General features: G+C 51.9%; 3 protein-coding genes and 1 non-coding gene across 5 annotated transcripts in view; 2 read left to right on the forward strand and 2 right to left on the reverse strand.

Moving 5' to 3' along the window:
* Positions 1-25,326, reverse strand: part of LOC135976036 (nascent polypeptide-associated complex subunit alpha, muscle-specific form-like) — a 1,165,876-nt gene that overhangs the window by 135,354 nt on the left and 1,005,196 nt on the right. The window lies entirely within an intron of this gene.
* The window catches only part of LOC101945171 (zinc finger protein 420-like), a 124,774-nt gene that overhangs the window by 66,381 nt on the left and 33,067 nt on the right, over positions 1-25,326 (forward strand). The window lies entirely within an intron of this gene.
* Positions 3,961-6,626, forward strand: LOC135975957 (uncharacterized). The gene is made up of 2 exons (XM_065570107.1): positions 3,961-5,408; positions 6,007-6,626. Exons 1-2 carry the CDS (start codon positions 4,868-4,870, stop codon positions 6,507-6,509), a joined length of 1,044 nt encoding a protein of 347 aa, XP_065426179.1. The 5' UTR covers positions 3,961-4,867; the 3' UTR covers positions 6,510-6,626.
* On the reverse strand, positions 15,363-15,434 carry TRNAG-UCC (transfer RNA glycine (anticodon UCC)). The gene has a single exon. It is a non-coding gene; the product is annotated as a tRNA-Gly (tRNA).

Here is a 25,326-nt window from a genome sequence, read left to right on the forward strand (position 1 = left end):
GTGAGATTGTTGCAGAGCAAAGGGCCAGTGTGCATAAATGGTAGACACTCTGTCTCCTGGCAACTAATGGCCTGGGCCCTTCCCCCCTGCAAGGTGATAGCTAAAGGTGTTGGAGAACAAAAAGATCAGGTGACCTCCTGGCCCCGGAAAGGAACAAAGCCCAGAGGAGGAGGGGCTGGAGGGTGAGTCAGTTTTGGAGCTAACTGGGGACAAGGAGTGAAGTGCAGACATGGGTGTCTGGCTCACTGCCCGCCAGGATGGACCCGGCTGAGGGGTCCTGTTCTCTGTACCTACAAGCTCTGTTTTAGACCGTGTTCCTGTCATCTAATAAACTTCTGTTTTACTGGCTGGCTGAGAGTCACGTCTGACTGCAAAGTGGGGGTGCAGGACCCTCTGGTTCCCCAGGACCCCGCCTGGGCAGACTTGCTGTGGGAAACGCACGGAGGGGCAGAGGATGCTGAATGCTCCCAGGTCAGACCCAGGAAGGTGAAGCCGTGTGAGCTGCTTGCCCTGAGGACAATCTGCTCACAGAGAGGAGACTTCCCCAGAGTCCTGCCTGGCTTTGTAGGGAGCAGTTCCAGAGCATCACCCAGGGACTCCGTGACAGACGCGCTCTGCCGACGCAAGGAGCGTTGTGTGACTATGCACAAGCGATGTAATTATAGCGGAGTATGATCGTCTGGGAGGTGGATTACCTATGCCGCTGGGAGAACTCTGGCTGTCGGCATAGTGACGGCACTGAAACGCTAGCGTGGCTTACGTGTAGACATATGTTTAGTCAGCAGATCAGAGAGCCTCCCAAGCTGGAGTGAATTGGAGTTGGGAAGCATGTTGTCCTCCTGGGATTCACTGGCTCAGGAGGTTCTGCATTACTAGGGATGGTCGTAATCTGACCCTCCCCTGCAGCCTGCACACCCCCTGCTGCACACATACCTGATCCAGGATGGGGTATTCATTTGATCCAGCTTCTCTCCAGAGAGCCAGCACACAGGCATCTGCACCCCAGCACCCCCAGAGCCAGGCTGCCCTGAACCCCAGGTTCTGTAGTTTGCAGCACCAGAATCACTGGATGTCAGTAGGGCCTCCATAATGTAACCCCCTCCCCGCCCCAGGACATGGGGTCAACAATAACCCAGCCCTGCAGAATGTGTTCCTAGCACATGGGGTTCATAATCCAGCTACTACCCCCAGGAGTACAACGCCAGGATACGGGGTCTCCACTAACCCATTCCCCAGCATGCACTGTGGGACGGGGCTCCCCAGTAACCCCATCCCCCACCATGCCTCCCAACACATGGGGTCCCCAGTAACCCCATCCCCACCATGCACCCCAGCACATGGGGTCCCCAGTAACCCAGGCCCTCACAATGCACTCTCAGCAGGAAGCCAGGGCCCATGACACATCCTGGGAAATGGAGTCCCCAATAACCATACACATTGGCCATAAGGTCCCCAGTATCCCTGCCTTCCACTATGCACTCAGAGACAGGGGCTCCCCAGTAACCCCGCCCACCACCACACACCTCCAGCACATGGAGGCCTGGGTAACCCAGCCCCAAACCATGCTCGCCAGGACATGAATCTCCAGTAACCATACACCCCCACCAGGCACCCCCAGCACATGTGCTCCCCAGTAATCCCCACTATCGATTCTGAGACAGGGGCTCCCCAGTAACCCCACCCACCACCACACAGCCCCACCACATGGGATCCCCAGTAACCTGGCCCCTATCAAGAACCCCCAGCACATGGGGTCCCCAGGAACCCTGCCCCACACCGTGCACCCTCGGACATGGAATTATACAACCGCATTTGCTCCAATCCCTCAGTCAGAGACAAACACCTACAAGATCTCTATCAAGCATTCTTAAAACTACAATACCCACCTGCTGAAGTGAAAAAACAGATTGACAGAGCCAGAAGAGTACCTAGAAGTCACCTACTACAGGACAGGCCCAACAAATTAAATAACAGAACACCACTAGCCATCACCTACAGCCCCCAACTAAAACCTCTCCAGCGCATCATCAAAGAGCTACAACCTATTCTGAAAGATGATCCCTCACTCTCACAGATCTTGGGAGACAGGCCAGTCCTCGCTTACAGACAGCCCCCCAACCTGAAGCAAATACTCACCAGCAACCACACACCACTGAACAAAAACACTGACCCAGGAACCTATGCTTGCAACAAAGCCCAATGCCAACTCTGCCCACATATCTATTCAAGTGACATCATCATAGGACCTAATCACATCAGCCATACCATCAGGGGCTCGTTCACCTGCACATCTACCAATGTGATATATGCCATCATGTGCCAGCAATGCCCCTCTGCCATGTACATTAGCCAAACCGGACAGTCTCTATGCAAAAGAATAAATGGACACAAATCTGACATCAGGAATCATAACATTAAAAAACCAGTAGAAGAACACTTCAACCTCTCTGGCCACTCAGTAACAGACTTAAAGGTGGCAATTTTGCAACAGAAAAGCTTCAAAAACAGACTCCAACGAGAAACTGCTGAACTAGAATTAATTTGCAAACTAGATACCATTAACTTGGGCTTCAATAGAGACTGGGAGTGGCTGAGTCATTACACAAATTGAAGCTATTTCCCCATGTTAAGTATCCTCACACCTTCTTGTCAACTGTCTGGAATGGGCCATCTTGATTTTCACTACAAAAGTTTTTTTTTCTCCTGCTGATAATTGCTCATCTTAATTAATTAGCCTCTTAGAGTTGGTAGGGCAATTTCCCCCTTTTCATGTTCTCTGTGTGTATATATACACCTCTACCCCGATATAATGCTGTCCTCTGGAGCCAAAAATTCTTACCGCATTATAGGTGAAACCACGTTATATTGAACTTGCTTTGATCCGCCGGAGTGCGCAGCCCCGCCCCCCCCAGAGCATTGCTTTACCGCGTTATATCCGAATTCATGTTATATCGGGTCGCGTTATATCAGGGTAGAGTGTATCTTCTTACTATATGTTCCATTCTATGCATCTGATGAAGTGGGCTGTAGCCCACGAAAACTTATGCTCAAATAAATTTGTTAGTCTCTAAGGTGCCACAAGTACTCCTGTTCTTTTTGCGGATACAGACTAACACGGCTGCTACTCTGAAACCAGTCAGTGTCTCAGAGGAAAGGCTGGATTACGGGCTTTATACAGCAGAGCAGCCGTGTGAATAGACCCCTAGACACTTTGGACACGTCGTGTGATCTCTTAGTGAGCTCTGATGCATGTGATGCCTTAGGGATGCAGAAATTGGTAGTTGGAAATCAGAAGAACTGTAGTTGAGACATGCTAATAGGAATTGGTTGTGTCTCTTTAGGCATGGTGTCCATGCAAGTTACCTAGCTGAAAGGAATGAACAAATCTGCCCATAGCTGTTAGCACAGAGGTCACACCCAGCCAGCCAATAAATTCTGTTAAGCAGGAGCGCTCAGATTTTGACCCTCCAGAACTGGATGGGGAATACAGAGGTAGCTCAGTGGCAGGGCACATGTTTTGCACATATGCTTTGGTCTAATAATTCCGCAGATTAACTACTCTAAGATTGTCGCAATTTTAGGGCAGAGCAGGGCTCCCTGACATTTCTATGAAGTTGGGATCTTATCTAGCCAGTGAAGTCTATGGTGTTTATACCACAATCACCCCCCTGGTCAGTGGACGTTCATCGCCCGATACACGGGATATCAAGAGCCCTGCGACTCTCTGGGGAAGGGAGTTTTATTAATATTTTTAAAAGGTTTTCCCCTAAAAATATCCCGATAGAATCTTCGGTAAGTTCATATTGAAAATGGTTATTAATGTGGGGCCTCCACAGCGAGCGTCAGCTGCTGAAAAGCAGACTCGGGCTACTGCAATATCTGAACAGCAGTAAGCCGGGGCAGATGTGGTGTGGGACGGTAATGCTGGCTGACCGGGAGCTGCAGCTGGGTGACGGAATGCATGACTCCACGATAGGAGGCCCCAGGCTTACTTGGGATAGCCAGGAACCTTTTTCTTTGTTTCATTTCCTGTCACCAGCACTGGGGGCTCATCCTGGGGTAACGGGATTCCCCTGAATCCCCACACCACTGCTGCCACCCAGATCAGGCATGGAGACCCATCCCCTACTATGGCACTTGGGGACTGGGCGCTGGGATGCTGCCTCCCATACAGGGTAGACGCTGACTGTGTCTCTGTCTCTTCAGTCCAGGGCACAACCTCCCCCACCCAACCTCTGCTGCACAAGGTGTGGCCCTGTTGCAAAGGCATTCCTTGTGAATCCCCCTCCCTGAACCAGCCCCACCCCAGGGGAGAACACTGGGTCCTCAGGGATGCAGAGGAGAATCTGCTTTCCCTGCAGCCCTGAGGCCACAGGATGCTCTGGGAAAAGCAGGACTCGGGGTGTAACCTACAGGGAGGGCTGCGTAGCTCAGTGGTAGGGTGTGTCCTTCGCCTGCATTAGGCTCTGGGTTTCATCCTTAGGCCTGGTCTACACTACGGGTTTAGGTCGACTTTAGCAGCGTTAAACCGAATTAAGCCTGGACACGTCCACACAACGAAGCCCTTTCTTTCGACTTAAAGGGTCCTTTAAACCGGTTTCTTTACACCACCTCTGACGAGGGGAGTAGCGATAAAACCGGTCTTTGCGGGTCGGAATTGGGGTAGTGTGGACGGAATTCAACGTTATTGGCCTCCGGGAGCTATCCCACAGTGCTTCATTGTGACCGCTCTGGACAGCACTCTCAACTCAGATGCACTGACCAGGTAGACAGGAAAAGACCCGCGAAGGTTTGAATTTCATTTCCTGTTTGCCCAGCGTGGAGAGCACAGGTGACCCCGCAGTGCTCATCAGCACAGGTAACCGTGATGGAGTCCTCCCAGGATCGCAAAAGAGCTCCAGCATGGACCGAACGGGAGGTACGAGATCTGCTCGCCATATGGGGAGATGAAGCAGTGATAGCTGAACTCCGTAGCAGTAAAAGAAATGGAAAAGTATTAGAAAAGATCTCCAAGGCCATGAAGGACCGAGGCCATAACAGGGACACACAGCAGTGCCGCGTGAAAATTAAGGAGCTACGGCAAGCTTACCACAAAGCTAGAGAAGCAAACGGAAGGTCCGGGGCAGAGCCGCAAACTTGCCGCTACTACGCGGAGCTGCATGCAATCCTAGGGGGTGCAGCCACCACTACCCCAACCGTGTGCTATGACTCTCTCACTGGAGAAACACACAGGGAAGACGGTTCGGGGAACGAGGAAGATGACGATGGAGGTACTGTAGGTAGCTCACAGCAGCAAGGAAGCGGAGAAACCGGTTTCCCCAACAGCCAGGATATGTTTGTGACCCTGGACCTGGAACCAGTAACCCCCGAACTCACCCAAGACCCTCAGAGCACACAGGAGACCTCTGGTGAGTGTAACTTTGTAACTATTTGTAAACATTACAAAAAAAAAGCAAGCGTGTTTAATGATTACTTTGCCCTGGCAATCGCGGCCAGTACATCTACTGGAAAAGTCTGTTAACGTGTATGGGGATGGAGCGGAAATCCTCCAGGGACATCTCCAGAAAGCTCTCCTGGTTGAAATGGGGTGATTTTCTTAAGGGGACATTCAGAGGCGCCCGTTCCTGCTCTTCTGACCAGAAATGTTCCCCGCTGTTAACCACGCGGTGGGGGGAGGGGTGAAGTGATCATCCCAGAGAATCGTGTGTGTGTGTGGGGGGGGGGGGGGGTTACTTGTGTTTGTGCCGCATGTTAACCGGGAAACCGCAGCCCCCTCCTTTTAAATTGAAACCCCATTTTAAATGGACAACCCAATTCATCCTTGATATGGGAAATGCGCTGCTGTTTGCAACCTTTCCCGCATGTTAAGAAGGTTAAAAAAGCCAAAACACTGTGGCCTACGATGGCTGCCTGCAAGCCGAAATATGCGACCTTGTAATGAAAGAGTGTACCCATTGTTCTCTAAAATGTGTCTTTTTTAACCACCTCTCCCTTCTTCTCCGCCAGCTGCAAATGTTTCTCCTTCGCAGAGGCTCGTGAACATTAGAAAGAGAAAACGTAGGACGAGGGACGAGATGTTCACGGAGCTGCAGATGTCCGCCCAGACTGATAGAGCACAGCAGAATGCGTGGAGGCAGTCAATGACGGAGATGAGAAAAGCCCAATATGAACGAGAGGAGAGGTGGTGGGCTGAATCGCGGGAAGAACAGAGCAAGTGGCGGGCTGAAGACGATAGGTGGCGTCAGCTTGCAGACAGACGGCAAGAGGCAATGCTCCGTCTGCTGGAGCATCAAACTGATATGCTCGAGCGCATGGTTGAGTTGCAGGAAAGGCAGCAGGAGCAGAGACCGCCGCTACAGCCCCTGTGTAACCAACAGCCCTCCTCCCCAAGTTCCATAGCCTCCTCACCCAGACGCCCAAGAACACGGTGGGGGGGCCTCCGTCCACCCAGTCACTCCACCCCAGATGATCGCCCAAGCATCAGAAGGCTGGCCTTCAATAAGAGTTAAAGTTTTAAAATGCAGTGTGTCCTTTTCCATCCCTCCTCCCCCACCCATCCCAGGCTACCTTGGCAATTATCCCCCTACCTCTGTAAGGAACTAATAAAGAATGCATGAATGTTAAAAAAAAATGACTTTATTGCCTCTGCAAGCGGGAGGGGAGGGTGGGGTGGGGTGGTTGGTTTACAGGGAAGTAGAGTGAACCGGGTCGGGGGGGGGGGGTTTGGAGGGTTCATCAAGGAGAAACAAACAGAAGTTTCACACAGTAGCCTGGCCAGTCACAAAACTCGTTTTCAAAGCTTCTCTGATGCACACCGCGCCCTGCTGTGCTCCTCTAACCGCCCTGGTGTCTGGCTGCGCGTAATCAGCGGCCAGGCGAGTTGCCTCAACCTCCCACCCCGCCATAAAGGTCTCCCCCTTACTCTCACAGATATTGTGGAGCGCACAGCAAGTAGCAATAACAATGGGGATATTCTTTTCGCTGAGGTCTGAGCGAGTCAGTAAGCTGCGCCAGCGCGCTTTTAAACGTCCAAATGCACATTCCACCACCATTCGGCACTTGCTCAGCCTGTAGTTGAACAGGTCCTGACTCCTGTCCAGGCTGCCTGTGTACGGCTTCATGAGCCATGGCATTAAGGGGTAGGCTGGATCCCCAAGGATCACGATAGGCATTTCAACATCCCCAATGGTCACTTTCTGGTCCGGGAAGAAAGTCCCTTCCTCCAGCTTTCGAAACAGAGCAGAGTTCCTGAAGACGCGAGCATCATGTACCTTTCCCGGCCATCCCACGTTGATGTTGGTGAAACGTCCCTTGTGATCCACCAGGGCTTGCAGCAGCATTGAAAAGTACCCCTTGCGGTTTACGTAGTCGGTGGCTTGGTGCTCCGGTGACAAGATAGGGATATGGGTTCCGTCTATGGCCCCGCCACAGTTTGGGAATCCCATTTCAGCAAAACCATCCACTATTGACTGCACGTTGCCCAGAGTCACTACCCTTGCTATCACCAGGTCTTTCATTGCCCTGGCAAATTGGATCACAGCAGCCCCCACCGTAGATTTGCCCACTCCAAATTGATTCCCGACTGACCGGTAGCTGTCTGGCGTTGCAAGCTTCCACAGGGCTATCGCCACTCGCTTCTCAACTGTGAGGGCTGCTCTCATCTTGGTATCCTGGCGTTTCAGGGCAGGGGACAGCAAGTCACAAAGTTCCATGAAAGTGCCCTTACGCATGCGAAAGTTTCGCAGCCACTGGGAATCGTCCCATACCTGCAGCACGATGCGGTCCCACCAGTCTGTGCTTGTTTCCCGGGCCCAGAATCGGCGTTCCACGGCATCAACCTGCCCCAGTGACACCATGATTTCCACATTGCTGGGGCCTGTGCCTTGTGAGAGGTCTATGTCCATGTCAATTTCCTCATCACTCTCGTCGCCGCGCTGCAATCGCCTCCTCGCCTGGTCCGGGTTTCGCCTTGGCATGTCCTGGCTCTGCATATACTCCAGGACAATGCGCGTGGTGTTCATAGTGCTCATAATTGCCGCGGTGATCTGAGCGGGCTCCATGATCCCAGTGCTAGCTATGGCGCCTGGTCAGAAAAAAGGCGCGAAAGTAGTATCTGATGGACCAGGAGAAGGAGGGAGGGCGGGCGGGAGGGAGGGAGGGCCGAGTGACGACATGGCGTACAGGTACAGGGACAGGGAGAAACACAAACAACTGTCACACAGAATGGTCCCCCCAAAGATTAAACTGGAAACCCTGGGCTTAGCAGGCCATTGATTTCACGGAGGAAGGGGAAGCATATGAATACAGAACAAATCTATTTTTTACATCTTCAGGTGGCAGCCGACGGTGCAGCATGAGTGACAGCCATACCAGTATGACGATGACGGATACCAATCATAAAATACCATCATCTGCCAAAAGGCAAGGGGCTGCTGCTGTGTAGCAATGCAGCCCCACGTCTGCCAGCCCCACGTCCGCCAGCACCCAGCATCGCCCTCGGCCTCTTCTGGGTGCTTAGCAGACAATACTGGGCAATTGGCAGAAAATAGTATATTACGACTGGTAGCCATCATCATCGATACAGTAGCATGTCTGCCCAGGTGGCCATGATTGACAGCCACACCAATACGATGACGACGGGTACCAATCATAATATACCATCGCCTGGCAAGGGACTGGTGCAATGCAGCCCTACGGCTGCCAGCCCCATGGCTATCACTCATGCTACACCGTCTACCGCCAAAAGGCAGTTAGCAGCTGCTGCTGTGTAGCAATGCAGTCCCACGTCTGCCAGCACCCAGAGGACATATGGTGACGGTGAGCTCAGCTGAGCTGAGCGGGCTCCATGCTTGCCGTGGTATGTTGTCTGCACAGGTAACCCAGGTAAAAAGGCGCGAATCTATTGTCTGCGTTGCTGTGATGAGGGGGGAGGGGCCTGACGACATGTACCCAGAACCGCCCGCGACACTGTTTTGCATCATCCGGGCATTGGAATCTCAACCCAGAATTCAAAGAAAAGGCGCGAACCGCTTCTCGGCTCTCTGAGCTGTGGCGCAAACGTAGTATCTGACGGACTAGGGGAAGGAGGGAGGGCGGGCTGAGTGACGACATGGCGTACAGGCACAGGGAATTAAAATCAAGAACGGTGGCTGTGCATCAGGGAGAAACACAAACAACTGTCACACAGAATGTTCCCCCCAAAGATTAAACTGAAAACCCTGGGCTTAGCAGGCCGTTGATTTGACGGAGGGAGGGGGAAGCAAATGAATACAGAGCAAATCTATTTTTTACATCTTAAGACGACGATGCAGCGTGACTGATAGCCCTCGGCATCTTTCTGGGTGCTTGGCAGCAAATACGGGGCGGCGTATGACGATGGTCTTCAGGCCTATTGCACAATCGGCTGCTCGGGGAAGACTCTGCTAACATGCGATGACCCGACTTGTAATAGGACGGCTAATAGTCGTAATACACCATTTACTGCCAAAAGGCAAGCCCCACGGCTGCCAGCACCCAGATCGCCGATGAAGGCTACCAGTCTACTGCACCGTCTACCGCCAAAAGGCAGTTAGCAGCTGCTGCTGTGTAGCAATGCAGTCCCACGTCTGCCGGCACCCAGAGGACATATGGTGACGGTGAGCTGAGCTGAGCGGGCTCCATGTTGTCTGCACAGGTAACCCAGGTAACCCAGGTAAAGAGGCGCGAATCTATTGTCTGCCGTTGCTGTGACGGGGGAGGGAGGGGCCTGACGACATGTACCCAGAACCGCCCGCGACACTGTTTTGCATCATCCGGGCATTGGGATCTCAACCCAGAATTCAAAGGGGCGGCGGAGACTGCGGGAACTGTGGGATAGCTGTGGGATAGCTACCCATAGTGCAATGCTCTGGAAGTCGACGCTAGCCTTGTACTGTGGACGCGGTCTGCCGACTAGAGCACCTAGAGCATTTTATTGTGTGGACACACACAATCGGCTGTATACAACCGATTTCAATAAAACCGACTTCTATAAATTCGAACTAATTTCGTAGTGTAGACGTACCCTTAGTGTCTCCAGATTCTTTTGCCCTGCCCAGCTGTGATGATCTAATGCAGGGGTCGGCAACCTTTCAGAAGTGATGTGCCGAGTCTTCATTTATTCACTCTAATTTAAGGTTTCACGTGCCAGTCATACATTTTAACATTTTCAGAAGGTCTCTTTCTATAAGTCTATAATATAGAGCTAAACTATTGTTGTATGTAAAGTAAATAAGGTTTTTAAAATGTTTAAGATTAAAATTAAATTAAAATGCAGAGCCCCCCGGACCGGTGGCCAGGACCCGGGCAGTGTGCGTGCCACTGAAAATCAGCTCGCGTGCCGCCTTCGGCACATGTGCCATAGGTTACCGACCCCTGATCTAATGGGTCAGACTCAATATGTACTGGGCTTTCCCTGCACAAGCTCAATAATTCCTGTTCACTGCCGGAGGGACGCATCAGTCTCATGGAAGGTCAGTGGGGTTTGTGCTCCTGAATCCCCTTGGCTCTCTGGCGATTCCTGCCCCCTGAGCCCCTTGGGATGATGGTTGATGATGATGGAGAAGGAGGGAACCCCTGAGTCCCGGAGGGAAAGGTCCCAGCAGCACAGACTGAATGCGTCGAGAGCAGAGCTGCCGGTGATTTATACCCTGCAGAGACACGGCCCCCTTGAGGGACAGGAGACACATGCAGCGGGTTTGGGATGCTGCAACTGATGGAGAGAAAAAATGCTGGAGTAAATGAAAGCTGAGACCCAATGAGGGTCAGGTGAATGGCAGCTCCACGCAGGGCCCCGGTGCTCAGACACCCCAGGTCTAGGCACCCTGGACTGGGCTAGACAGAGAGCAAAGGCAAACAGGGACCCTGCCCCCTGCAATGTCCTTCTGCTGGGAGAAAGCCCCAGGGATAAGTAGGAGCTGGGGTGGGAGTGGGATGGAGGGTCCCAGGGGACTCAGAGGAGCTGAAGTCCCCCAGCATTATGTGAACTAGGCAATGCAGAGTTAGGGTGACCATATGTCCCACTTTGACCAGGACAGTCCCTTTTTAAAGCCCTGTCCCAGCCGTCCTGACTTTTTTGGCAAAAGTTGGCATTGGTCCCATTTGCTCTTGCTAACTGATGATCAGTTGGCAAGAGCAAATGGGACCAATGCCACCTTTGGGGCACACACCACTAGTGGGGGGAAGGGAGCAGCAACTCCAGCTCTTGGGGGGGGGAGCAACAGGGCTTGGGTGAGAAGCAAAGCCAGCCCCATGCAGGGGGAGCAGGCTGGGCTCAGACGAGAGCCCTCCGGTGGGGGAAGGCAGGTCTCGGGCCAGCAGCTCAGGCCAGCCCCAGGTGGTGTTCCCTTTTCCCTTTGGGAACGATGGTCACCCTATGCAGAGTGACAGGGTTTCACACCCTGCTCAGCTGGGGCTGAGGGAATCAGCATCTACTGAGGGCTGGGATGGGGCTGCATCGGCAGCCGAGCGGGAGGCAGGTTGGAACCGAGGAAGCTGGGGAACATTTCAATCCTTATCTTTTACTGTTTGGTTTGGGATTTTGTAGATTCAATGACTGCAGCCTCTGCTCCCGGGTCTCTCCCAAGGACATAAATTTTTTTACAAAATGCTGAAGATTTTAACAGAAACAAGTGAAACAAAACGGCCACTCGCTGGTGCCGGAATGAAAAGCCCCATGATTCCTCTGTGTGTGTTGACTCTGAAAAGGGATTTGGGTCCACTCACTTCATTGCTGTGCTGGTAACATAGCAGGAGACAGCCATTTCCGTGATTGTGACACTGGGTGTGAGGAGGCTTTAATCTCATTAAAATGGAATAATGATTTTACACCTGAGTTATTAGCGGCAGCTTCCCAAGGGCAATTCCAACTGGTTCCTCCCAGAGATGGGTGGTCAGGGAACAGGGAATCTCTCTGGGTCCCTCTGTCAGTTCTCCAGTCTTTCTCCCTCCCTCCCCCACACTATCACATGCCCCCACTAGTAATGAACCAATAGATATAAATTGACCCTCAGCAAGTTTAGGCTTGAAAATAGATGAAGGTTTCTAATCATCAGAGGTGTGAAATGCTGGAACAGTCTCCAGTGGGGGCAAAAAACCCAACTGGCTTCAAGACTGAGTTTGATAAGTTTATGGAGGGGATGGTATGATGGGACTGCCTACAATGGCATGTGGCCCATCGGCAACTGCTAGCAGCATATATCCCCAGCGGCTGGAGAAGGGACACTAGGTGGCTTTGAGTTACTGGTCACTCTAAAACAGGGGTGTCAAGGCTGGATCCCCACTTTGAACTTTAGGGTACAAATGTAGGGGCCTGCATGAAAACTTCTAAGCTTAACTACCAGCTTAGCTCTGGTTCCGCTGCCACCATTTCAATGGATTCCCTCCCTGGGAAGCCTTGAAAAACCTTCACCAATTCCCTAGTGAATACAGATCCAAACCCCTTGGATCTTAAAACAAGGAGAAATTAACCATCCCCCCTCCTTCCTCCCACCAACTCCTGGTGAATACAGTTCCAACCCCCCTGGGATCTAAAACAAGGAGAAATTAACCATTCCCCTCCTTCCTCTCACCAACTCCTGGTGAATCAAGATCCAAACCCCTTGGATCTTAAAACAAGGAAAAATCAATCAGGTTCTTAAAAAGAAGGCTTTTAATTAAAGAAAAAGGTAAAAATCATCTCTGTAAAATCAGTATGGAAATTAACCTTACAGGGTAATCAAACTTAAAGAGCTCAGAAGACTCCCCTCTAGTCTTAGGTTCAAAGTACAGCAAACAAAGATAAACACTCTAGTAAAAGGTACATTTACAAGTTGAGAAAACAAAGGAAAACTAGGACGCCTTGCCTGGCTATTTACTTACAAGTTTGAAATAGGAGAGACTTGTTTAGAAAGATGTGGAGAACCTGGATTGATGTCTGGTCCCTCTCAGTCCCGAGAACGAACACCCTCACAAACAAAGAACACAAACAAAAGCCTTCCCCCCCTCAAGATTTGAAAGTATCTTGTCCCCTTATTGGTCCTTTAGGTCAGATGCCAGCCAGGTTACCTGAGCTTCTTAACCCTTTACAGGGAAAAGGATTTTGGAGTCTCTGGCCAGGAGGGATTTTATAGTACTGTACACAGGACAGCTGTTACCCTTCCCTTTATAGTTATGACACGGGGTCAGCAACCTTTCAGAAGTGGTGTGCCCAATCTTCATTTATTCACTCTAATTTAAGGTTTTGCCTGCCAATCAGGGCCGGCTCCAGCTTTCTGCCTCTCCAAGCGGCAAAAAAAAGAAAAAAAAAAAAAAAAAAAGACGATCGGCAGCACTTCGGCGGCAGCTCAAAGAGGAAGAGAGGGACTGAGGGACCCACCGCTGAATTCCCGCCGAAGACCCGGACTTGCCGCCCCGATACCAGACGGAGTGCCGCCCCTTTGTATTGGCCGCCCCAAGCACCTGCTTCCTTTGCTGGTGCCTGGAGCCGGCCCTGGTGCCCGTCATACATTTTAACATTTTTAGAAAGTCTCTTTCTATGAGTCTATAATATATAACTAAACTATTGTTGTATGTAAAGTAAACAAGCTTTTTAAAATGTTTAAGAAGCTTCATTTAAAATTAAATTAAAATGCAGAGCCCCCCGGACCCGGCCAGGACCCGGGCAGCGTGAGTGCCACTGAAAATCAGCTCGCGTGCTGCCTTCGTAGGGTGACCAGACGTCCCGATTTTATCAGGACTGTCCCGATATTTGCTTCTTTGTCCTGCGTCCCGACTGATGTTTGGTCGGGACACTGGACAAACAAGAAATGTTGCCCTCCCGGAGGGACTCTCGCCCGCCCCGCGCCCCGGCTCCGACCCCTCCTTCCCCCATTGGCTCCCTCCCCAAATCCCCACCCTGGCCCCACCTCTTCCCCAACCACACGGCATTCCTCCTCCCTCCCAGGCTTGCAGCTGCATGGTGGCGCAAGCCTGGAGGGAGGGGGGGTGGCGGCGCCTGGATCCTGGAGCTGGTGAGTCAGCTCCGGCACATCACATGTGCCTGGGGGGGCGGGAGGCGCATCCCGCCGGGAAGGAGCCGCAGCTGCTGGAGCGCAGCGCAGCCAAGAGCGGGAGGGAGAGGCGCTGGGCTCCCCGGCAGCAGCGGGGATTCAGCACACGCCCTCGTGCTGCCCACCTGGCCCCTGCCCGCTCCGAGCTGCCCCCACCCGGACCCACTGCGCTGCCCCGCGGGCTGCAGGGCTGGAGCAGCCTCCGCGCTGCGCTCCCGGCCCTGGGCCCTCCGTGTGCAGCGAAACGGCTTTTTTTTTTTTTTTTTTGGGCTCGCCCTCTCCCCCCCCGCGTCCCGATATTTTATCTCTCTGATCTGGTCACCCTACGCCTTCGGCACGTGTGCCATAGGTTGCCTACCCCTGCTCTAAAACATGGGCTGATAGACTTTAAGGCCAAAAGGGACCATCCTGATCATCTAGTCTGACCTCCTGCACAATACAGGCCACCGAACCTCACCCACCCTCTCCTGTAATAGACCCAGAACCTCTGGCTGAGTAACTGAAGTCATCAAATCATAGTTTAAAGACTCCAAGTTTTAAACCTGCATGTGACCTGCTTCCGGTGATGGAAGGAGAAAAACCCCCCAGGGTCTATGACAATCTGACCTGGGGAAAAATTCCTTCCCGACCCCAAATGTGGTGATCAGTGAGACCCTGAGCATGTGAGCAGGACATACCAGCCAGACACCTGGGAAACAATTCTCTGTAGTGACTCAGAGCCCTCCCCATCTAGTGTCCCATCTCCGGCCTTTTGAGATATTTGCTGCTAGCAGTTGCTGACCACATGCCATTGTAGGCAGTCCCATCCTACCATCCCCTCCATAAACTTATCAAGCTCAGTCTTGAAGCCAGTTCGTTTTTTTGCCCTCACTGCTTCCTCTGATGATTAGAAACTTTCGTCTAATTTCAAGGCTAAACTTGCTGATGGCCATCTGTTCTTGTATCCACATTGGCACTTAAATTTTCTTTATGTCATTATTATTGGAACACAAAAGAATCTGTAGCATCAAAAACTGAGCTTCCCTCTTTCTCCCCATCATGCCTGAGCTCGATACAAACACCTCCTACAGCTGGAATTATAACATTGAAGACAAGGAGCTACATACAGATGTTCCCACAATTCTGACTTTCTCCAATGACACAAGGATGCGTCCTACAGCTGGCTGTATAGTCCTGCCTGCTGCATCCCCCTCTGTGTATTTAGTGACCTGCTGGGATTTTGGACATTAATTCTCTCATTCCATTGAGAATGTGATTATCACACAATGTGACTGACATTAAACCAATTCCAGAGAAGGGGGAAAAAAATCACCTACTTGCATTGGCCGGGAATCGAACCCGGGTCAACTGCTTGGAAGGCAGCTATGCTCACCACTATACCACCAATGCATTTGGCAAAAATGTCTCTCCCTGGTTTCACATGTACTAGCAAAATGATTCATTCCTGCACAACTAATGAGTAGGGTGTGTGGGCTGGAGGCAGCCTGTCAGCTGTGAGCAGAGACAGGTTCCCAGAGTGACTGACAGATGGTCTTAAGGGTGGTCATCTGTCACCTTCTAGTGGGTGTGGTACATGGAGGCAGCCTCCGCTCCTGGGTCTCCTGAGGAAATAAAGTTTCTGTGCAAAATAACAAAACTTTTCACCGAAAGGAGGGACAGGAGATGGCCACACGATGGCACCAGGACACAAGGAATGTAACACAACACGATTCCTCTATGTGCAGTGACTGACAAGTGATTTCTCTCCCCTCTCCTGTATTCAAAGAACTGTTTGGTTTCACCTACAAGGCTGACACAGTTCTATCGATGGTGACACTGGATTGAAGGATTCGATCATATCATTAAAAAATGTAAATATATATATTAGTCTGAACCTGAGCGCTCTGTCCTGACAGGCTGGTGTCCCCAGTTCAGTTCCAAATGCTCTTCCAGAAACACCCCTGGACCCTGCACTCCCTAGTGGGAGTGAAAGGAGAAACCCCCAGCTCTGGCCTTAGCTCCAGGGTGACTGATCAGGGATGGGGGGGAAGTGACTTCTTTGCTGCTGAGCAGGGAGTCAGACCAGTTCTCTGGGGACCAGCGTTCCCAGCCTGAGCCAGGCGGCTTCCCTGCTCCCTGGGGCCTTCAGGACACCCTGCTGCTCACCCAGCCACTGAGCCAACCCTCAGGAAAGGCAGCGGTTTGGTGCTGCACTTCAGCCTTGTCTGAGCAACGCTCCGGGGAATCCCCAGAATAAAGACTCAACGGGGCTGATTTCTGGGCACCTCCCCTACACAGCCAACACCCACCGACTTTCCTAAAGCATCAACTCCTCCTGCTGCTGTCTGACACTTGAATGCAGCTGTTCCTGGAAGTCAGAGACAACTGCCGCCTCCCCATACTGGGGGAGGAGGGCACAAGCTAAAGGGGAGGACACGTGACCTCCCCACCTGTCTCCTCCCCAGTCCCACGTTACCTGTGGGGGGAAGAGGCTCTGTCCTCCCCCTGCATCGGCTCCCCTGGCACGTTTGGCTGCTCTCCCTGGCAGCCAGGCCCCTGGCAGGGAGCGAGATGGAGCCGCTCCCGGTTGCTGAGTAGTGCAGGGTAGCCAGCTGCCTGGGAGAGAGGGGGAAGTGGCAGCCCGTTCCCTGCCCGGGCTCGGCTTCTGGGGACAGGGGTCCACTCGGAGCGTGCCGGGGGAGGAGGGGGGACCCCGGCTTGCTTACCTGCCGTCCCCAGAAACCGAGCCTGGGCAGGAGGCAGCTCACCGCTCGACAGGTGCAGCGTCCCAGTGGCCAGAGGAGAGTCTTGCCCCACACCTTCCATGCCCCACCTGGGCCGGCTGCTGGAGGTGCATTTGACCCTGCATCACCCCACCCTCCTTCCCGATATGTCACTTCTGCTGGGAGTGCTTTTCCACAGCCAGTGAATTCCCCCCAGGGCTGTTCCAGGGGCTCCTGCCCCACCCCAGGCCGGAAGGGGCAGTGACCTCTCAACACCCCTTTGTGACTCCCAGGGACCCTGTAGAGGCAGCAGCTCCATGCTGGGCTCTAGGGCCTCCCAAAGCACCCACTGGGGAAGGAGGGCAGTAAACCCCCATGTCAGGAGGTGCCTGGAAGTGACCATATTCTCACAGCCCCTCCCCCTCACAGAGACAGCCCGCAGCCCCCCCTTCACAGCCCTCCCTTCACAGTCACATCCTCATGGACCCTGTCCCTCACAGTGACACTCCCATGGCCACAATGACCCCCTGTAGTCCCATCACCCCAGGAACCTCCACCCCTTTCCCCTGTGCCCTGGGTAGCCCACATTGAAAATGCCAAGGTCAGGGCAAGTTAATACAGGTGTATGTGGGTGTGTATTTGTTATTGGAAAGGGTTGGATCATAAAGCTAAGCTAGAGAGTTCACGTGTTATTTTCTTTCAAACTCTGGTACGAATACTAAACAAGCCACCCTAAGGCTCGAAAGTTTTGAATAAGTTTATCTATCTACGTCTAGGCCTACAATCCTTTTATTTGACAAAACCAAAGTGAATACTCCTTGTACCCTCAAAACAATTTTGAAACTTACCGCCGTTGTCCGAAAGTGTTTTGGTGTTAATATTTGCGGCTATGTGATATTTTATCTATGTACTTTCTCAGATGTCATTTGCTACATCTTTCTGGGAGCCTTTCTCCCCCCCCCCTCCCGCCGCCGCCGCCACTTATTTTCCTTCTAAGAACATAAGAACGTAAGAGCGGCCATACTGGGTCAGACCAAAGGTCCATCCAGCCCAGTATCCTGTCTACCGACAGTGGCCAATGCCAGGTGCCCCAGAGGGAGTGAACCTAACAGGTAATGATCAAGTGATCTCTCTCCTGCCATCCATAGAATCATAGAATAGAATAATAGAATATCAGGGTTGGAAGGGACCTCAGGAGGTCATCTAGTCCAACCCCCTGCTCAAAGCAGGACCAATCCCCAACTAAATCATCCCAGCCAGGGCTTTGTCAAGCCTGACCTTAAAAACCTCTAAGGAAGGAGATTCCACCACCTCCCTAGGTAACCCATTCCAGTGCTTCACCACCCTCCTAGTGAAAAAGTTTTTCCTAATATCCAACCTAAACCTCCCCCACTGCAACTTGAGACCATTACTCCTTGTTCAGTCTAGATCCATCCTCTTTGGAACCCCCTTTCAGGTAGTTGAAAGCAGCTATCAAATCCCCCCTCATTCTTCTCTTCTGCAGACTAAACAATCCCAGTTCCCTCAGCCTCTCCTCATAAGTCATGTGCTCCAACCCCCTAATCATTTTTGTTGCCCTCCGCTAGACTCTTTCCAATTTTTCCACATCCTTCTTGTACTGTGGGGCCCAAAACTGGACACAGTACTCCAGATGAGGCCTCACCAATGCCGAATAGAGGGGAATGATCATGTCCCTCGATCTATTGGCAATGCTCCTACTTATACAGCCCGAAATGCTGTTAGCCTTCTTGGCAATAAGGGCACACTGTTGACTCATATCCAGCTTCTCGTCCACTGTAATCCCTTGGTCCTTTTCTGCAGAACTGCTGCCTAGCCATTCGGTCCCTACTCTGTAGCAGTGCATGGAATTCTTCCATCCTAAGTGCAGGACTCTGCACTTGTCCTTGTTGAACCTCATCAGGTTTCTTTTGGCCCAATCCTCTAATTTGTCTCGGTCCCTCTGTATCCTATCCCTACCCTCCAGCGTATCTACCATGCCTCATAGTTTAGTGTCATCTGCAAACTTGCTGAGAGTGCAGTCCAAGCCATCCTCCAGATCATTAATGAAGATATTGAACAAAACCGGTCCTAGGACCGACCCCTCGGGCACTCCACTTGAAACGGTCTGCCAACTAGACATGGAGCCATTGATCACTACCTGTTGAGCCCGACGATCTAGCCAGCTTTCTATCTACCTTACAGTCCATTCATCCAGCCCATACTTCTTTAACTTGCCAGCAAGAATACTGTGGGAGACCGTATCAAAAGCTTTGCTAAAGTCAAGGAATAACACATCCACTGCTTTCCCCTTATCCACAGAATCAGTTATCTCCTCATAGAAGGCAATTAGGTTAGTCAGGCATGACTTGCCCTGGGTGAATCCATGCTGACTGTTCCTGATCACTTTCCTCTCCTCTAAGTGCTTCAGAATTGATTCCTTGAGGACCTGCTCCATGATTTTTTCATCTCCACCCTCTGACAAACAGAGGCTAGGGACACCATTCCTTACCCATCCTGGCTATTAGCCATTAATGGACTTAACCTCCATGAATTTATCCAGTTCTCTTTTAAACCCTGTTATAGTCCTAGCCTTCACAACCTCCTCCGGCAAGGAGTTCCACAAGTTGACTGTGCGCTGTGTGAAGAAGAACTTCCTTGTATTTGTTTTAAACCTGCTGCCCGTTAATTTCATCTGGTGGCCCCTAGTTCTTATATTATGGGAACAAGTAAATAACTTTTCCTTATTCTGCTCCTTTCTTTCTCCTCTTTCCCTGTCTCACCCCTTTCCCCCCTCTCTGGCAGTCACTCTCTCCGGCTGGGCCCCTGCAGGGGCTCCCAGGAGCTGGTCCCAAGAGCCTGCCTGTGGCTGACAGACACAGGCGAGCAGCAGCGAGGCGGCTCCAGCCAGCAGCCCAGGTTGGTGACACAGGAAGGGGCTGGAGCAGCGCTGAGCGTTGGGTGCTGGGAGGAAGGAGGCGGGCAGCAGCAAGAACAAAGCCCAGAGACCAGACACCTGGGCGTGGATGCTCCTAAAATCCCAGGCTGCTCCGAAAACCTCCATTTTGATCCGGGACCCCGGGCGGAGCAGCTGCTGCTCCCCCCACTGTGCTGGGGGCGGGGGGAGCCCCTCATTAACCCCTCCCTGCCCAGACTTTCTCCAGCTAGGACCAGCCCCCTGGGCTGGAGACTGCAGGTGAGTGAGAAACACCGTGGGAACGGGCAGGAAAGTGACTCTCTGCCCCAGGGAGTCTCCGATCTCGCAGCCCCTGGGAATTTGCTCCCCGGTAAATGGGGTCGGAGCTGCCTGGGCAGGATCCGCTCCACAGGCAAAGCCGGGGGCTGCAGGTGGGGAAAGAGGCCCCAGAGCTGCCCCCCCCCCCCCTTTGCCTGTCTGGTCGGGGGAAGGGAGGGATGAGAAATGAACCAGAGGTGGAGGAAAGGGACAGACCGTGTGAACAGGAACAAGCAGGAGTCCGGATTTATTTGGGCATCAGCTTTCGTGGGTAACCCCCCCCCCCGCCCACTTCTTCATCGGCACCGCTGTGTTTGTGGATACAGATTAACAGGGCTACCCCCTCTGATACCTGACACCGCGCAAGTGTGGACTGGGGGAGTGTGAACTGTCTCTGGGCAGGCAGGAGACTGCAGGGGGAGAAGAGCAGGGGAAGAGGTGGGGGGGATTAAGTGTGAGTATGTTGGGGAAGTTGTGTGTGGGGTGTGTGTTAATTGCATCTTCTCTGATTTTGTCACTTTTCCCTCAAATGTTGAAAAAATTCTCTCCACTTCTTCCCCCTTTCTCTCTAATGATCAAATATGGCTATCAAATCCATGTGGACCCCCCCCACACACACGTTTCTCTCAAACGAGTCACCTTTTACCCTCCCAGATATTAGCCCATTTTCTTTCTGTTTCTCAAATCTCAATTTAAAATCTCCTCAAATATGGGTTTTTTTCCTGCCCAGTCTATCTGCAGCAGTTTGTCCTTATTTAGGTGGGAAATTGTTGCCCAAATGGGATGGGGGAGGGAGGTTACTGGGTGCTGTTGGGAGAACCCTGAAACATGGCTGACTCTGGGGTGGGGACGGTGGGGTGGCCAGTCTCTGCCACTAACAGGGTCTGGAAGGGACACGGGGGAAGGGGGGAGCCAATGTCTCCGGTGGAGGATCTACTCCCAGCTGCTGTTTCCCCCCTCAACTCAGCCACCTGCCCATCTCCTGGTGTACACCCCCTCCCTGGCATCAGTGACACAAAGGGCTTCCTGCTCCCCATGTGAATGGTGGGGGTGGAGAGAACTATCTCTTTCTGATTGTTTATTGAACGTTCCTATTGAATCCCTTCAAACTTTCCCCCTGGAACTATTGAATCTCCCTCAGATCTTGGTGTTTTTCTCTCCTATTCTAAAACATTTATTTTTTTATCCATTTTTTTCTCCCTAATTCCTAAAGATGGATATAAAATACCCCCCCTCCCCCCAAAAAAAATTGTCCCACGTTCTCTGAAGTTATATTACTAACTTAATATGCTCTTGAGATGTCCCCTGGCAATCTAAATATAAAATATTAACATAAAAATCTCATTCGATTTTGTCCTTTTCTCAAATTCTTGAGTATTACAATAAAATTCTTGCTGCTGTTGCTCTTTTCCTTTCTGTTTATACAATATTGATAAATCATTCATTTTGCCTCTTTAGCTATTATTGATCATTGATATAAAATCAGGGTGGATTGATTTAAATCACGGTAATTTAAAGCAGCAATTTAAATGATTTAAGTAACCCAGTGGAAAGCCTTGATATAAACTTTTCCATTTGTAGTAGGGTTTTTTTTGTTTTTTTTTTTTGTTTGTTTTGTCTAAAGAAAGGTGCATTCCTTTTGGTTGATACAACCATTACAACATGTTGATTTAAAACTAAATAGACACTTTACTCTAGATTTGGCGGGGATGCTGGAACAATTTTTGTAGTGGAGGTGCTGATGATGGAAACCCTGGAAACTATGTATTTGGTGTTTGCTATTACAACTTCAAGCCAGGGGGTGCGGCACCCTCCTAGTTCCAGCACCACTGAGATTAGGTACATCTTTTTGCTATCAAGGAGAGTACACTATAACTAGATACATTAAATAGCTTAACATTTTCAGATTTTTATTAATTGTACATTTTTAGTACATTAGAAAATGGTGAATGATCTATTGCTGATTTACTAGATCATTAACTTTTTGCTAGTGATTCTGTGCTATGCTGCATTAGGATGGTAACTGGAATTTAATTACACACACAAAGCAGCGTGTAACATTTATTTGTATTAAACTAAATAATCTTAGGTTTCAGAGTAGCAGCCGTGTTAGTCTGTATCCGCAAAAGGAACAGGAGTACTTGTGGCACCTTAGAGACTAACAAATTTATTAGAGCATAAGCTTTCGTGGACTGCAGCCCACTTCTTCGGATGCATATAGAGTGAATAATCTTAAATGTCTTGGATACATAAACTTCTTTTATCAAAACATGTTTCACATGTACAACTAAGTGATTTATTAAACACAGAGATTAACTCTAGTTAGCGAATTAAACTGATTATCTCAGGTCAGCCTGGGAAAATGTTCAAATATGTCTGAAAGAGACTTCATCTTTCATTCCTTGTTAGTGTCTCTTTGTGTCAGAGGCTTTGTCCCAACACCTGTGATGACTTTGCCAGTCTATGGCACCCAGTGGCACAGCTCCTGGTGCCCACAGGATCAAGCCCTTAATACAAACATGACCTTCTGTGCCGTATTTATAATGCTTGACCTCAAAAGTTAGATGCTTTTTTCTTTACATAGAAAAGCAGCCTTTAATGTCAAGTGTTTGGTAGAGGCTCCTGGATTCATCATATTTATTTGTTATTTAAATAGTTTAACAGATTATAAAAGGCCTAGGCCTTCAAATATTGTGTATTAAATTCAGAATTCATTTTAAACAGGTTTATTTTGTAAAAGAAAAACTCATTATAATTTAAATAATAAAATCAAAAGAATCTGATTTAAATATCATTAAAAATGTAAATAAAAATCATCAATTTTTATACACCCTGTGTAAAATCCTCACATTTTCCCACTTTCCTCTAATTTGTGAAAACTGACCCCAAATTCCTCAGATTTCCTCCCTTTTCTCTTTAATTACTGAACATGGAGATCACATCTCAGATTTTGCTATTTTCCATGTCATTATCAAAACTGAATTAAAAAACCCTCTCCATTTTAGAGGTGTCCCCCATGCTTATGTAATTGCAGCAACTCCTGTTTGGCGGGAACCTGAGTCATTCTCCAGATTGGAAGTTGCAGCGGGTGGGGCTGATTGCCTAAAAATCAACTTTCCCCTCTCATTTGAGAATCGTTTGTGTCCCCATTTATCTCCATTAAAAGGTTGGCTGATGAAAGTGACATGTCCCATATTTAGTAGACATCAAAGCCAGAGGCTTCCCCATATTTGTCTCCCACCTGCTAACCGGACGGTAGGCTGGACCCTTTCCTTTTCCCCAGATGGGGCAGGATGAGGGGGTCACTCCCCATGGGGGCAAACAACTTAAATTTGTCCTCTCCCACCTTCAACTATTTATGAGCGGGATCGTATGACGGCATTGCTTGTGATAGTGGCGGTTGGACTGAGCAGCCTTGGGTTCCACTTTATGTCTTATGTTCCTAAAAGCTAACGCTTCAGAGCTTCAGCCAGCCCCCTGCTGGGGTCAGGATGGGATTCCCTCACCCCACGTATTCTGGGTTTTTATTTATTTATTTATTTATTTATTTATTTTCGTCTCCTTCCTCTGAAGCCTCAGGGCTGGTCTACACTGGGGGTGGGGATCGATCTACGATACGCAACTTCAGCTATGCAACTAGCGTAGCCGAAGTCGAAGTATCTTAAATTGAATTACCTGCAGTCCACACGGCGCGGGACCGATGGCCACGGCTCCCCCATCGACCGCGCTACTGCCATTCGCTCTGGTGGAGTTCCAGAGTCGACGGTGAGCGCATTCGGGGATCGATATATCGCGTCTTAACGAGACGCGATATATCGATCCTGGATAAATCGATTGCTACCCGCCGTGTGAAGATGTACCCTCAGAGATGGCCACGGCTGGAGACAAGACACTGGGCGGGGGCCAGGGCTCTGCGTCCACACCGAACATTCCCTCTCCCAGGTGTTTGGCTGGCTGGTTCTTGCTCACGTGCCCACGGTCTTAATTGATCACCATAGTGGAGTCGGCCTAGGTCAGATTGGCAGTGGCCTTGGGTATTTTCCCCCCTTCCCCTAGAGCGTGGGGTGCAGGGTCACTTCCCAGGATTATCTGGGTGTATCTCACTGAATCATTTCCCTGCCATTGCTTGGGGCCTGGGGCACTGGTGCACCTGGGTCCCTCCACTCCTCTTCCCGTAGCACAGAATAGTTCAGGCTCCTGTGGGCTGTGAGACTTTGGTCTCAGGTCAGTTGTTGGGTTTAGTGTGTGGTGCTGGTGGCCTCTGATTTACAGGCGCTGAGGCCAGAAGATCAGGTTGTCCCTTCTGGCCTTAAACCCTATGACCATGGCTCAGTGACTCTGACCAGACTATCCCCAAACCCCATGACAAATCGTCCCTTTGAGGAGTTCCTTCCTCCAGCACTGAGATGCAGCCACCTCTGGGGTGGATCAGTGGCCATTATTGGCCAGTGACAAGGCATGGAAATTTTGTAACTATTGTGGCTCCTCCGTGCCCTCCATTCTCCTGTGAAAGCATCACCCAGGGCTCCCTCCGCCTGTGTGAATTAGGGTTACCATATTTTGTGCCTCCAAATGGAGGACACTCCACGGGGCCCCGCCCCAGCCCCGCCCACGCCCACGCCCCAACTCCGCCCCCCTCCCCAAAGTCTCCGCCCCCTCCCCTGCTTCCCGCGAACATTTAATTCGCGGGAAGCCTGAAGCAGGTAAGGGGGAGTGTGGGGGGAGGAGGCGCGGCCCAGGCTGCCCCCCCGGCGGCTCCAGCCTGGGTCGGCTCAGGCCCTGGGGTGCCGGCCCCGGCCCCCAGCCGACCACCCCCGGCCAGCCAACCACTGCCGGCCCCCGGCGGCCTGGCGCACCCCCCGGCGGCCCGGCCCCGCGACCCAGGCCCGGCGACCCCGGCCCGGCGACCCCGGCCCCGCGGCTCCCGGCCCCGCGACCCCGGCCCCGCGGCTCCCGGCCCCGCGGCTCCCGGCCCCGCGACCCCGGCCCCGCGGCTCCCGGCCCCGCGACCCCGGCCCCGCGGCTCCCGGCCCCGCGACCCCGGCCCCGCGACCCCGGACCGGCTCGCGACCCCGCGGGCCCGGACCGGCTCCCGGCCCCGCGGGCCCGGACCGGCTCCCGGCCCCGCGGGCCCGGACCGGCTCCCGGCCCCGCGGGCCCGGACCGGCTCCCGGCCCCGCGGGCCCGGACCGGCTCCCGGCCCCGCGGGCCCGGCCCCACCACCCCGGACCGGCTCCCGGCCCCGCGGGCCCGGCCCCGCCACCCCGGACCGGCTCCCGGCCCTGCCACCCCGGCCCCGCCACCCCGGACCGGCTCCCGGCCCCGCAGGCCCGGCCCCGCCACCCCG

The sequence above is a fragment of the Chrysemys picta genome, chromosome 16 (genome assembly GCF_011386835.1).
Source record: "Chrysemys picta bellii isolate R12L10 chromosome 16, ASM1138683v2, whole genome shotgun sequence".
NCBI lineage: Eukaryota > Metazoa > Chordata > Testudines > Emydidae > Chrysemys > Chrysemys picta.